At 42.3% G+C, this 15,737-nt stretch overlaps 1 protein-coding gene across 3 annotated transcripts in view; it reads left to right on the top strand.

The window, feature by feature from the left end:
- Positions 1-2,534, top strand: part of BLVRA (biliverdin reductase A) — a 41,580-nt gene extending 39,046 nt beyond the window's left edge. For all 3 annotated transcript variants that reach the window (XM_090050032.1, XM_090050034.1, XM_090050031.1), the window contains exon 7: positions 404-2,534. In XM_090050032.1, the coding sequence (XP_089906158.1) occupies positions 404-677 (274 nt within the window). In that variant the 3' untranslated portion in view covers positions 678-2,534. The remainder of the gene's footprint in view (positions 1-403) is intronic.
- Positions 2,535-15,737: the final 13,203 nt, after the last annotated feature.

Raw genomic sequence — 15,737 nt, 5'->3', positions numbered from 1 at the left:
TGGCAGGGCAGGAATTAGAACCCAGGGATTCAATGCTTGATCCTCCCTGCTATCTTAATTTCTGCTTCATGATCCTGTTACCCGACCACACTGTATGGATGGGACTTTGAAATAATGTGCTTTATTATGACTTGGCGGTAATGGCCAAGAGATTACAAGAAACAAGACTTTTTTTTTTTATATCTTTTATTGGGCTAACTGTAGAGTTGGAAGAGTTGTTAGACAAGCTCTGGGCATCAGTTTCTCAGGTCCAACTATACAGGTTAACACAAAGAAGTGTTGCCTCTTGATGTTTTGTTACAATGCTTACTGCTCATCAGTAAGGAACAAGCAGAATAATTGTGTGAACATCACAGTTTAGTTCCTGCTAAATGGCCTTCCTTTTTCTCCCCTTTTGCCCTAGACCTCTGACTTGGATTGAAGAAAGGGGACCAGGACTGAAACGTGAAAAGAAAATCAACTTCTGCTTCACAAGTGGCTGCCTGGAGAACCTCCCTCAGCCCCCACCAGCCACAGTGGGCCCTTTCATGCAGGATCAGAACCTCTTTGCCAAAAAACTGTTGGGCCAAGTCTCCAGGGAGGAGCTGGTTGCTGAGAAATGGCGTATCCTGAGGTGCCTTGACCTTGCAGAGGAGATACAGCAGCACTGTGAACAGCCAGAGAATACCCATTCATAAAACCATGCTTAGCAAGAAAGAGATCTGAACAGTTGGAGACTGTGCAGATCTACAGCTTAGGGTTACATCTTTTGCATTTCCAATGACCCCTTTCCATAAAATTACTGGAGAAAATGTCCTGCTTTCTTGTGGGAGAAATAAGGTCTTTCATCCTGGAGTTCGTCTTGGTTCAGAAATTGAAATTATAATCTTCTCTGAGTGCACAAAATGTTTCTGATTTTGCAAGCTTCTGTGCAGCACCACTGATAATACTTAGAAAAGAAAAAAATGGAGATCCTGTATTTGATGGCTCACTTTCTTCTTTCCAAACTATCAGGTTAAGTCTGTTCAATGTGTTCTACAAAAAACACCAGATAATCCCAAGTATAAAAAAGAAAGACATGATGCAAGGGAATTTCGTAGACAAGCTGAAAAACCCCTTCAAGATAAGGAGATGACATTGTTAGAGAGAGTTGAAAGAAAATTGTTTAAATGTTCAAAGGGAAAGAGAGACAGAGAGCGAATCTTCTCCCGGCCTCCCATAAACCAAATCACTGGTACTTTTATAGTGAATGAAAGCTTTAGAGTGCGATTTTTTAGAAGCACTTGGAGTGGTTCTGCATCAGGCAAGGCAGAACGGTGTGGAGATGTCTGAGCTAGTTTTGAAGATATTTGCTCAGGTTTTGGAAGCAATATAACTATTAGTAGGCATTCCACCTGGGCTAATTAGCTTTACTGAAAGGAAGGCTATATTAGCCCACGCTAAGTGCCATGGTGATGCTGCTAAAGTTATCTCTATGGGACAGGGCAGTGCTGTTTGCAGGGTATCTGAGTTACCTGTGTGAGCATGGCATTCCACCTTGCTAATTGCTTCCAAAATCTGAGCTACAGTTTCCAGTTAGCTTGGATCAGTACACAAGACTCCGTTATGTAACATACCTTGAATGTTAGCTTAATTGTGCTTCCTTTGGAGTCACTGAGAAATTTCACTACTGACTTCAACAGCAAAGAAGAACAGAATATTGAATATTCTACCCTCAAAAAATATTATTGTGTCTTGTGTGTGACTTTATATAGTACCTCTTTCGGTTAGTACAAGCTTGCACAATGAGGAACTCTATGGAAACGCTTAACTATATTACTGGCATAGTTACACATGTACATAGGCACCAGATTGGAAGCTATGTGCATCTAAGTGTGTTTAACTTTATAGAAGCTTTTTCCAAAAGGAATGTTGAGGTTGTTGTTGCTGTTGGGCTTTTTTTAAAGAATTATTACACTTTTGTATTCTCCAAGACTGCTGTCTTACAGATTTGGGATTTTGAATTCTACTGAAAGCCTTAATATGTCCATCCCTGCGCGCCATGTCATATTTTTCCACTTGCTTGAGATAGAAGCAAGAGTTTTCTGTGGGAGTGGGTGGAGGGAATTAAGAATGTATACACTTTATGAGAAAGGAAAGTGCCTATTGTGTCAGCTTTTTAAAGTTGCTTTGGTTTTATTTTTTTAATATCTAGCTTTGCTATGAGTAACACCATGGAATATTACAACTGAAATTTCATTTATCACACTGAGAGTCTCTCTTTCCAGTTAGGCTAGTTAGCTGCTTATCTTTAAAAAGAAAAAAATACACAAAAAATCCCGCACTGCTTGCAAAAATGTAAGCAGACACATCCAATTTAATTTACGTCAGGACCCAATATCCTGGCCACACTGCTCTGTTCACTCATTTCCTGCCCTTTCTTTCCAGTTTTTGCACTAAAATTACTTTCTCTTCAGAGGTGTGACTTTGCTGAGGTAACATGGTATATTGTGTACCAGCATTGGTGAATTTGTTATATGTAACTTAATAAAGTGATTAGAGTTCATAGAGTTCAACATGTTCCCTGTGATAGTTATTATTCTTTAACTTTAATATCTCCTCCTGTTTGCCCTGTAGGATTGTATCTAACAAGCCACCTGGCATCTCTTACTACATCCACAACACTTTCAACATCCATGGACTTAAATAGAGCTGAAGGTGTAGAGAGCACCTAAAAGGTGTTCAGCATTCAATAAGAGCAGTCTTGTAATTGTTGTCCTTCTTCTGCCCATTGCAGTTCTTCTGCCCATTAGCAATGCATACATCTCTGTCCTGATTTCGCCCTTCTCAAGACGTGTTCATGCTCCTATCAATAATCAAACGGTGAGCCGCCCCTAAAATCTGCCATTCTCTTCCAAAACTTTGATTCCCAAGACAAATTCCTTGTCTTTGTTACATGATTTCACCTTAGCACAACATTTCTCATACATTCTGGTCTGTCTTTTTTAAAATCTGAGTTGCTTCTTAGCACACTCAAATTTGGATCTGTACAATTTCTAGTTTCCCATCCAAAAGTCTGAGCATTTTGTGCAACTTTCTTGAGCCTACAGAATAAATTTAGGAATAGGTATAAGGGAAAGTTTTGGTGTTTTTTATGCCCCTCCTTCCAGGTTTCCAGCACTGCTTGAATTTTGGGCATGAAAAATTCTATCAGAAGAACCTTTTACATGATACTGGGCCTTCTGTTCTCAGCTAGATGCTAGAAATATAGAGAAATGAGCAAATGAAATGTGATGTTATATGTGACATGGGGAGAGCAGGACAACACATCCTCTACAGAAGTCTCCAGTGTTCCTCCTCTTTAATGCTAGAAACCCCACATTCCTGTGTGATAGTCACTCATCTCTACCCACAAATTGTGAATTGTTATGGAAACTGTTGCATCCTAGGATGACTAAACATATTTGATGATATTGCTATGAACATTTTGGCCAGGGTGAAGGCATTTGGATTGCTGCAGAGGTCTCTGCAAGGGGTGGAGCTTGTTGAGTGGAAAAGTCAAGCCTACAGACCAAAGAAACCTGTGTTGGAAGAGGGGTCCCAGAGCCAAGCAGCAAGCTTTAGGTAGAGAGGAAGGGTTGGTTATGCTTTGGTTTGGCTTCACTGTGGGATTAGGCAAGATCAGTAAAAGTTCCCTTGGAAGGTTCCCCTAAATCTGAAGTGAAGCTGCCAGAGAAGGACCCAAGACAGAACCAAGCTCAGAGAATGCTCAAGTGTGGCAAGGCAATAGGCAAGGGGAGTATTTGAAAAGCTTATCGTTTATGTCTAGAAGTCTGCATGCCTTGTTATCAAAGTACAAAGTAAATTTGTTTTAGTTACCTGGTGGGTTCTGGGAGAGGCTGTTCTTGAAGTAGTTTTGAAGGTCAGAGGTAGGTCAGGTGCACCCAAGACAGCCAGGCTGTGGGGCCCTGTGTTACAGGGATTGTGCCACTATATGCTGTGACTTCTGGGGGATTCCTAAAAGCAAAATGTATACATTAAGGACCCTGTGTCATTTTTCTGCGTGCATCACTTGTCAATTTACAGAGTGGTGTTTTTGATGATTGACAAAGTCTCTAATGACTCTTTGATGGTTGCCTAGGAAATTTGTGCTCTTAAGAGGTTGCAATGCTGGCAAGGTCCCATTTCTCTGAAGGGGTAATAGACAGTGTGCTTGTGCCCAGACAGCGTGCTGGTGAAGCTAAGGGAAGAAATGGGTTCCAGCCTACTTAGGCCAAGGGAAACCCAATAATGCGTGCAGCGTTGCCAACTTTCCTGGTTTTCCTGCAAATGTAGTGATTCTTGTACCTTTTTCCTCAGTCAGAACAGCTATCATCTCCCATTACTGCCCATGCAGCTGAAGCCAACAAGATGATGGCCATTTCCCTACAGGTTATACATTCAGATGTGGCAGAAGATAGCTGCCATCGTTGCTTTCAGGTAGATTGAAGCTGTGTCCAGAGCTCCCAGAACATGGCTCCACAGAGGGTGGGGTAGAGGAAAGGTACAGAGGACATGAGTAAGACAGGCACTGTGAGGAAGTAGGTGGATTTAGCAGTGGCAGACTGAAGGACTGCAGAGGTTAGCGAGAGGAGGGAAGGTGGAAGGGATGTGACAGCAGCTTCTCAGCTTTAGGTAGTGCAGAAGAAAGATAGTGCTCTCCAGGCAGCCATGGGGCAGGCAGTGTGCAAGTTCCAGAGGTCTGGAACCTGTAGGAGGAGCCCTCCAAGCAATGCAAGCAGCTCTTCTGTTCCTATTACTTCTTTCCAGGGCTGGATGGGCCAGCTGAGGTCTGTCTGTGCACCCAGCAACAACATTTTTTGCTGCCCACTGTCCATGGACTTACCTGTTGCCTGGAATCAAGGCAATGTCTGGAGAAGGGAAGGGGAAGAAATGTCACAGCGTTTCAGGCAGAGAGTCAGTAGGAGAGAAAGATAATTCAAATTAAAGTATTTTTGGATAAAGTATAACAGCATAATACATAAAACCATATTTATTGTAACAATTGTATAATTTTCACCTTTAGTTAAATGGAAATTTTACAAAAATGTGAATGTTTTAAAAATTATTTTTGAAATGGTGTTTAATGTTTAAGAATCAAATACTTAAATAGTTTATAAAGGATTTTGAATTGGTAGGGTACTGCATTGTGGGATTTAGGGTAGTAGCTGGTGGGACTCTTCAGACTCCTGGTGTCAGAGACAGAAGTGTGGAGGCTTGTGGGACTAGTAAATGAACCCAGATACTCTATAGCTTGGGGGTTAGGCTTGGGTCTATGGTTAGGGTTAGAACTGCTGAGGCTAATAGAGCTAGGGTTCAGGTTTGGCTGGTCAGGATACCTCAGGCTGGGATTAGGGATCTGTCTGGTAGGGCTTTGCAAGTTACAGTTAGGCTTGATTAGGGCTGCTTGGCTAGGGTTAGGGTTGTGGCTAGTGATAGGCTTGCAGCTGCTTTAAATATATTACTGCACGAAGTTACAAAAAGCTCTGCTTGGATTAGTATAGGGGTTCCCAAACTGTGGTATGCGTGCTCCTGGGGCTTTGCAAGGCATCTCTGGGGGTACACTGTAGAAATTGTATAATGGTGGATTTAATTTTCATTATAATAATAATTCACATTTAAGGGGTTTAAATATAAATTATATGCTGGGAGCAGTACACAGGCAGCCAGTAAATCTGGAAAGGGGTATGCAATAAGAAAAAGTTTGGGAACCTCTGGGTTAGTAGTTAGCAAGTACTGTCTTCCTTGATTGTTCATTTTCCAAGTGCATGTTATAACCTTAGTAATAAAAAGGAATTATGAGGGGTCAGATGGACAAGTAGTCAGGCAAGTCAACACTAATAGGGAAAATGTACTGTTATTCCTTTCCCCTTAGGAAGAAGCGGAGAGTAAGTGATTTCCCTTTGAGCAGCCAAGAAGAAGAATGCATTCTTTTCCTTAAGCATTAAAAGTTGAAATTACCTTGCATGCATTGGTAGTTTGGGGAGTGTCCCAATGGGAGAATACTAACAGGGTTAACACATAGTGGCATAGTGCAATCTTACACCTCAGGTGAAACATGAAGATAATCCTACCTGACTTTATATAGGTAACCTATTAACTGCTACCAGATACATACTGTGGGATACTAAAAGAACACGACAGTATAGAACGTGGATCGAAAGGACCCACAGGAAGACAATCATTTACGCCTTTTTGGCAGTGGAAATTTGGGGGTTTTTTTATTTGAGGGATGTTTTATTAGGCTGGTATCCATGAATCCTCATTGTTCTACTTTGACCAGCTGTACTATTTCCTTTTTTCTTTTAATTTTTAAGCTATACTTAATATATTTAATAAGAGTTGGTTTTTAAAGAGAGGACAGGTGGGTTGTGTGAACTTGGTACACTCTGAATACTTCAGTTGTTGTAACGGGATATGCATCCCCATTTCTTGGTGCATCTAAGAATGGGTGAAATCCCTTCAGTATGCCAAGAGGAAAAGCCTACTCCTAAATACCATCTAAGATGTCAGTCTTGGAGAAAAGAACTGACATCTGTAATGTGTTAGGCTACTGGAACATGGAGACAGTGCCTCTTAGGGTTTTTCTCCTAAGCAGGAAAATCATATAAAGCAAAGGTGTCAAGTAGCACACAGGGAAGAAGACAAGGAAAACCTTTAAACCAAACATGAATGTAGTGGAGCCTCCACTCTAATTCATGAGCACCCTGAGAGGGAGTTCCCCTCCGACTCATCTGCCACGCCTTTGATGTTAATGAAAAAGGGGAGGGTTCAGTGACATAAATTATGGGTTCCCCTTCACGGCACAGCGAGTTGATGAATTGGAGCTCCACCTCCACTACACCTCTTCCATATGCCAGCTGCAGTGTGTCACTGAGGATGTACTTGCCACCCAAGCCAAGCCAGTGGGCTCCTTTGAAAATACTGGTGTTGAGATCAAGCCAGTGAAGTTTTGTTCCTCCTTTCATGTGGGGCAGCAACTGGCCTAACTGCTGCTCTCTGGGCACCCATTTCTTGAATAACAGAAAACTATATGGTTGAAGCAACAGAAGATACATAAACAATAATTTACTTCACAAAAGAGAAGTGTAGGATCCCTTGCTTCCCAGATCCTCCCCAGAAAAGTCCCTGGGGGTGCTCAGACACCTGTAATGAAAGTCTTACTCAGGGTTCTGTAGTACCCGAATCCTCCTGGTCCTCCAGAAGGCCCCCAACATCCAGAAAAAAATATATAAACTAACACAGGGGTCTTCTAACCCTCAACCAGGTCTGCAAAGAAGAAAACAAAGCAAACCTCTCCAGGGTACCCATGGATAAAGAGAAACTGAAATTGATTGTGCACCTGCAGTCCTAACAGTAAAGCCAAGTCCTTCAGGCTACAGTCCTCACCTTTCCCAGGACTTCCCCTCTCATGTACAAGGACAGTCCTGAAGGTGGGGATGACAATCTCAGTCCCACCACATCTCCCCTCCTTGGAAATATTTCAGGAGGTTGCTAAACCTTCCCCATATTGGGCTCTGCCTCCCTGATTTTTTCCTCCCTGTGCACAGCTGTAACTCCTTTTATACAGCCAGTGTGGTGCAGCTCCCTGACACCATCCATCATGCATCCCTGGAGCTGGAAGGAGCATGCGCTTATAAATTGACACTGTGGTGCTGTACGCTGCTGTGCTGTCAAATGTAGCATTGCTGCAGGTAAGTCTAATGGGCAGTCAGCCCATAGCAGGTCTCATTCAGCTGATCTACAGCTGCCAGCTGCAATTCCAGCACAGCAACCTGGCATCTCGTTCCTGTCTCCCCAGGTCTCACTGTCACAATGAACCTGGAAACATAAGAAGACTTCTTGATTAGGGTAAGACTGGGTATATACACACAGGACATTAGGATGAACCTTGAAGGCTGTCCTTAGCCTGTCTGAGCCATGCAAGTCATTTTCCTCTGTCTACAACATACATTGTTGCTGACTCCATAGCCATCCATGTGGAACTACTTGTATATAATTCTGAACCTTTCTAGGAATCAGTCTGCAGATGTCTATCACTACAGGGTTATATCTATTCATGGGCAGGACAAAAACGAAGAGAGATAATGAAAGACTGTATATTTGTAGCTGATGGATTTACTATGCTCAAAGCCTACAAAGCCAAGGTGAGAGGCTGGCTGGGAGGCAAGTGTGGATTGACCTCATGTCTATAAAGTCACCAGATTGTCCAAGGCTGACCAGCTTGTGGGGCATATGTGACCAATGGGTGTGGGTCATCATCTCGTCATTGGCAGTCCCTCACAATCGAGGATGATTGACTTCCATGATTGTCTTAACTGTGGGTCTGAAGATGGCTGACAAGGCCAATTTGGGTATGGTTAGTTAGATCTTAAAGTCAGCCCTAACTAGCATAGGTTTTGAACTGCTTACTGGAAGTGATATTTAAGGTGTTTAGTGTCATTTTGAATTAGATACCTTGTTCTTATTGTCCCCCTAAGAAACAAACTTTCTCCCAGGAGAGAGAGACAGGAAGGCATGATATGCATGCTGATTTTGTTGTAGCCTGTCTGCTACCCTCACTCAGAGGCATGATGAATTCAAACACCAGGAACAAGTAGCCAGTCTTATCAAATTTCTCTTTCCTCAAAAAGAGATACAGCATAGGTATTACCAATTTAAGATCAGGCCTAATTTGGAGGGAATTCAGCTGATTTAGATTTAGATTTCTGTACTGACATTGCTAGAGTGTCAGCTGTGGTAGCGCTTCTCATGCAGATACCAGTTCACTTGGAAGCAAACTGAAACTAAACAAATGTGGCCTTTTGTAACTTTTGGTCTTTACTGCTCTATGCAGGGTTCAGACAGGTGACTTCATCTTCATTATCAAAAGGAAATTTCAGTGTCACACTTCTCTAACTTGGGAATGCACCTGTTTTCTGTTTAAGTCAACAGTCAGTGTATCCTGAGCTAATAAGCACTGTGGCCTGAAAGTTTATTTAGTCTATTATATGGTTACTACCTCAGGAACAGGAGTCTTGTTAAAGTTATCTCTATTCCTAACACCAAGAATCTTTAAATTGTGCTCCGCGTGAGCTAATTTCCTGTTTTTGTCACTCCTGTTAATGTCACAATCTGCCTAATAACACTGCTATCTACCATACTTCACGTAATTACTGATGAGTCAATGTTATTTACTGATAAAGGTTAACATACAAAATCCCCCAAAACCTGTCATAGAGAAAAAGAGCCAGATTACATCAATGTTGTGAATAATTAATCTACTGAATAAGAATTTTATGATGCCTGATACATATTTTGTGTATACGGTAATAATCAAATAAAAGATCATGAAAAAATTAGCAAAAAATTAGGTTATGAAGTTCCTGACAGAGATCTATTAGGCTGCACTAGTGTTTCCATAGGAAAACAGTAGGTGACCTATCACTCAGGACTTTTAAAACAGAATAGAATTATGTATTAATAAATATATTATAAGAAACAGTTCTGCATTGGTGTAAGGGGCTTTCCTCACCACTTAGAGTTGTGTCACCTCCCAGCTGGAACAGTAGTATTTTGTTGTTGTAGATAGCCTGCCACGCCTTCAACGTTCTGGGAGATAAGTGCAGACACTACTGGGAGGCAACTGAGATCAGTTATGGACTCAGAGTTTCTGTGGCTCTTCTCAGGACTTCACCATCCCCATCCCCTGCCTGCACCACACCTGATGTTCCAGGCGATGTTGATTGCCACTATGATTCTTTACTATCTTAACCAAAAGGCTCTTAACTGAGGTGTCTGTCTACGTGGTTGCTTGTCCTGTTCTTCCCTGCATGGGTCCCAAGGCTCTCTGTCTCTGGTTCTCTCTTTGTCACAGTCTCAAGGCCGGGGCCCTCTCTCTCTTCTCCTCTCTCTTCTGAGAGAATAAAGTCAGCCCCTCTTCCTTTTCTTGTAGGTCCCCGGAGTGGTTCCTTTCACCCACCCAGGATCAGACTCATCAACTGCTCAAGCCTCCTTGCCGTCTCCAATTGTTGGTTGGACCTTGCCGGGTAAATCACGGGGCTGGTGCTTACCTTCTGGCCCTCTATCCCTTCTCCTTTCTTCACTGGGCTTCTCCCTTTCTCTCTTTCACTGCTCGGATTTCTTTCTCCTTCTGTCTCCCCCTGGGATGCTCCCCAGCGTCCCTTAAATCTCCTGCTCTCCAACTAGTTCAAATTCCCCCCCTGCCATTTTTCAGTGTGGGGGATGCACAGGGACGCTGATGTCTGTGACATGCACTCACCTTTAATTAGCGTGGCTTGCTAATTAAAGGGTCCACTTTTAATTAGCTTGGCTCACCAATTAAAGGGCCTGATGCCGCAACCCAGAGCACATGTAAAAATTCCCTATGTGCCTAACTCACCTGGGAGAATTCCTAAAATCCAGCAGACACTTGCTCTGCATCTTTAGGCACCTAAATATTCTAATATACATGTAAAGCAAAAAGCATGTACTGAGTACTGCAGAAATAATAATTACAATGTCCTCCTTCCAGCTGGGGGAATTGTTGGACCCTTTGCTGAAAGGCACTCAATTACAGAGGCTTTGAAACACTCTTTGAATGGCATGAAACACTAGGTCATGTAAATTGCTTAATAAAGAACTCATTTCTCAGCTTTACATTTGTTTTCTCTAGAATTCATGTTATTCTCTAGAAAGCATTTCCAAAGAGCAGCTCTTTCATTTGTTTCTGGGGATGTTTCTGTTTTGTGGATGATCGGTTTCAAGACTGATTTTTTTTTTTGGACCTAGTCCATTGATTGAAATCCACTTGCTTCCCCTGTTTCATGGTTCTTTGGGGATCTCAGTAGCTCAAAACATTTGAATCTATTTCATGGTTCTTTGGAGATCTCAGTAGCTTAAACCATTTGAAAAAAAGAGCTACATTTTATGTCCTGCCTTTTGGATGGAATGTCTACTGTTTAAGATTAATAGGTTTCAAACTGCAGCTGTAAATCAGGACATAGAGAGTCCCTTCTGCATTCTCTGTCATTCAGCTGCCCACACAGATGCAAATAATGTCTAAAGAAAGGGACTTCCATAACTGAAAAAAGCCACTCTTGGAAACTCAAGGCTGTTCTCAAGAACTAATATGACTGCAATTATATCCAAGAAACAAGCTGATTTTGGTGCTTATACCTAAATGCCTGAGCTCCATTAAAAAAATGGTTCCTATTATATAATTCCCAGTACTGTTTCTAGCTGAAACAGAAAAGAAAACTGAAGTGCTTCATACTGGTTACTATCATGCCTGCTCCCAGTACTTGTTTCATTGTCTTGGTTCAGCCTATTCCCAGGAGCAGATGGGCTAAATTAGGCAAGGTTTTTATTAACAAGTTTTTCAAATGTCCTCTGATCTCAGCAGCTTGTCGGACAAAGGCAGTATTTTAGAATCACTTTTTAAAAGGACTTGAGTCCCAGTTGTCCCACTGCATGTAAATACAACTTGTTACTTCAAGTGAACAACACAAGTTTGGAGATGCCATTACTAATGGCACTGCTTAATAATAATATTATAATATATACTAGTCCTCCCACTCTTTTTTCTGTACCTGGAACAAGTGGTACTTCTGTACATTCTGGGAAGAGCTGTCAGAGGATTATGCTTTTGTTGGTTAGGATCGTGTCATCTCTTCTCTCTGCTGAGCAGATAGTTCTAAACGTTTGTTGGAGGAGGATCCTAACAGTGAGAATCTCTTCACTTGCCATTTTTGCATCACTCTTTGTGTTTTTATCATCAGATAATGATACACATAGGAGTTGCCCTGGGATATCTGCAGTTACAGTTAAGAGTTTATATATACCACAAGTCTTATGTAGTGACAGATAACAATGGGGAGGGCTGGGGTGTTCTCTAATTATTGCTTTGTTTAGATTGGGAGGGTTTTAAGTATGCTTGGATTACACCACTGTTTTTCTTTTTTGAGTGGATGGATTCTGATGAATCCTCCACCTTTTCATTAGTACCCTTGCAGTCCAAAATGAAGATTCTACTATACTCTCCACTTACCAACTTCCCCAAAAAGTGAACTGCAATATACTTCTCACTGCCATCTTGCCCTACAACATTCCCATTTGACTCCCAAATGGGCTAAGTAACAGAAAAGAAATAATAAATGTTCAAGAAACACACAGTTCTCTTTGTTGCTTATAAGCATTCAATTTTCCAGTTACTTTTAGTACAAATCGATACAAACTACAAAGACCTTACTCAAGAATATCTTCATAGCATCGATTACCCTGTTAATTGCTGTGTACCTTAAACCAAGCCCAACTTCCTAGAGAATTAGTGCAGTCATTATATTCAGAATCCATGCACTACTTTTAGAGAAAATCAATTGTCCTATAGTCAAAACATTTCTAAGGTAATTTAAAATCTTTCTGATTTATTTGTATGGTATCTCTCACCTACATACATATACTAATCACCCCAAAATTACACTAAATGTAGTTTTAAAAATAAATATAGTAGCCCAAGTAATTAAAAAATAGTATTAATTTACTTTGCCTTTAGCTTCCTTGAGACTTGACTTATCCTGTGCATAGGACACCCAAAAGACTTCTTCCATTCTCTCCATCCTTGCCTCTTGTTATCCTGGGAATTTTCTCTGTTCTCGAGATCCCAGGTAGAAGAATCCCAGTATACCAGGCAGCAGTGCCTAGCCCTGAAAATTAGGGATACAAGGATTTTTACGTTATTGTGAGAGTTTTCGTTGCAGGCACCAGAATCCTATCATTCAAGATAAATGTGTGGGTGTTAGCAATGCCACCTTGAGGGAGGCTTGTTATTACTCAGTAGAGGAAAAAAATCAAAATGTGAAAAGAGAGCAGGCATTTTTGTGAGTAATTTCAATTAGCCAAATAAACCAACTATTTAACCTCCCCCCCCACCTCCACCCCCAAAAAAAGCAAAAAAGAAAAAAGCTTCAAGAGCTCTGGAACAGGGGACCCAAGTACTGTTACTGAGAAAGAGCTGATAGGCAGGAGAAAAACAACAGAGCCCCTTTAGGAACTCAACTTTTGTGGCCTACAGGGGCAAGGACTTAGATAAAGTGCTGCTACAAAACAGGGTAAGAGGCTTAGTCTAGGGGCTCAGGAGAAAAGAACCCTGGGAAAGAAAGACAGAAAGACTGAACTGGTGGCAGTGCCTGCTCGTAATAGGGGAGACAAACTCCCTAATCAGGGGCTGCACTGAGCTCCAGAATGCAAACTATTGCAGATTGTTGTTGAGAAGAAACTGGTTCCAGATGTGGACCTGCCTCTGACAAAGATAAACCAGAGGCCAATGAGGCTAAAAAGAGATAATAGAAAACTCCTGTGCCAGACCTCTGAGACAGGGATCAGCTGGCCAGCTGGGCTAGGGACAGACATGTAAAAAGCCTGAGCCTAAATTGATTCAATCTTTGCAGGTTAGTTTAACCTGCCTAGGCTGAACTGGTTTGTAACCACACAGACATCCCCTGTGGGCTGAAAAAATGTCGGCACATGCCTACAGTGGCTCAGGCTAGAAGCTGAGGGGTGCTAAAGCAGCCCTCCCTTTCCTTCCACAGTGCTGAGCTGGGGTGAGGTGAGGGGACATGGCCAGGCCCCGGCAGGACACTTTGATTAGGGAAGAGTTCACCTCCTCCCTTTGCTGCTCCTGACCAGTGAGGGACCCTACATAAAGTTAAAACTGAATTCTTTCATGCATTAAGAATTTACAAGGCACATTTCTAGGATACTCAGAAATGTTGATGTTGCATTCAATTTCTAAGGACAGTTTCAATTGCTACGTTGAAAGCCAATAAGTTTTCTTACCAGCCTTCACCTGGTTATAATTTCCTACAAATTATGAATTGAGCTAATTATTCACTCTATAAGGAACAGAATTTACCAGCTTCACTGGCCAGGCCATCATGGATGGCATTTTATAATATTACTGAAAATTAATATTATTACTGTAACATTAATATTAACATTAGTAGCACAGCATTAACTTATACAGCCAGGAGTTATACAGGGAGTTGATAACGGTGCAATTATCAGCTCATCAGCAAAACATAAGCCTCTCTCATTAGTTCAAGCCCTTCTTAAGCAGCTTTTTCCAAGGAAGGAATGCAGGAACATTACCAGCTACCTGTTGATTAGCTCCAAAAAGCCCTAAGCAGCCACTGTCCTGTCTGCCTTACACAGACACCTCTCAGCATTAGCTAGCACACCACATGTTGGCTACAGTCCATGCTCTGGGAGAGGGGAATCCCAGGTTGAGCAGGGAATGGTGGTGGGGTGGGACAGGGGGAAGCCAGGCTGTACCTCCCATCTCTGCTGGAGCTTCAGCCAGGAAGCAGAGTGGCGGGGCCAGCCCAACTCTCTGGAGCAGAGAGCCCCACCCAGGGCTACAAAGCATCTGGGATGCTGTGGGACTCTGGTTTAAGTTAAACTAGGAAGAGTTCTGAGACAGACTGGTTTGAGCCAAATCAGTTGTCTGATACTACATTCAATCAGGTTTATCTCAAACTGGTTTCAGCCATTTTCAAGTGGTTTATGTGCACTGAATGTCTGTTCTGTTACAGTTTTCAACCAGTTTCTGATCACTTAAACCAGTTTATGTGTAATGTCTGTCCCTAACCTGGGGAGGAGCTGGGTCAGTAATACATTGATTCCAGGAAAGGAGGACAGTTAACCCAGAGTACCAAGAAAGTAGAAGCATTCTTGCAGAGTGCGTGAGCTGTGGCCTAGAAGGAAGGAGGCAACTCCTTGGAATTAGAGAGACTGTTTACAGAGGGTAGAGAATTTTTGTTCTTGGCAGGTAAGTGTGCCTAGAAGGGTTAAAGATTTTATTGAGAGCTATTTCAGTTCTAGTTGGGAGTGTGTTGAGTCACCACTACTGGCTTAAGAGTGGCTAGAGATGGTTTGGAGGCCATACAGTGGTGTGTTTGGGTGCTCGGCAAATGGATTCCTGCATGGAGCAGAGGTATGAAGTGGGCTGATGCTAAGGAGCTGAAGCCAGCAGTCTCAGGATGAAAGCTACAGCTAGAGAGAATTCAGCTAAGGCTGAGGAGGCTGAACCTTGGACAGAGGACCTGTGCCAGAGTGAGCAAAAACAAGTATCCAAGTTGCAAGGCTCAACATGTGGAAATTGTATAACACCTATGAGGTATGGGCATGACTATGAGGGATGCTGGGGGCACAATTCCTACTAAATTTAAATCCGATTGCTCTTATCTTTGAAGCTGGTATTTTACTTGGCCACTTTCCTCATTAGCATAACACTTCCCATGGCCAGACCAACTGCTTAAACTGTCTGTCCTACTTTGAATTTTCCATCTAAAGAAGGAACAGTTGTTAGAGTAGAGAGGTAAGGACTAGAAGCAGGAAGGTTTTAAACCAAATTGAAGGAAACTGAGCATGTAAAATGCAGATGTTGGGATAGAGTATCTTCTTACATCATGCTTGTCTGCTTTCAGATTGGAAAATCATGCTGTTCCTTCCTGGGGTGATGAAACTCTCCTGTTCTAAATCCAGACTGTGGTGGGACCCACCATTTCCTGTACATTGGGATACTCTCTGTGCTCTGAGGAGACCAAGCTTGGGAAAGAGAGAGAAAAAGAGGCAGAATCTGGGCAGGAGCAACAGGCCAGAGCTGACTGTGGAGAGGCCTTGGCTATATGGGAGTTGGGTGAAGAGAGAGAGAGCACCTGTGGCTGCCTCTGATTGGCATGCAAAGGACAGGATACAGAGGT

The sequence above is a fragment of the Crocodylus siamensis genome, chromosome 5 (assembly GCF_052110815.1).
Source record: "Crocodylus siamensis isolate JL-2025a chromosome 5, ASM5211081v1, whole genome shotgun sequence".
Lineage (NCBI taxonomy): Eukaryota > Metazoa > Chordata > Crocodylia > Crocodylidae > Crocodylus > Crocodylus siamensis.
The sequence above is the reverse complement of the archived record's forward strand: the minus strand, read 5'-3'. Positions and strand labels throughout refer to the sequence as shown.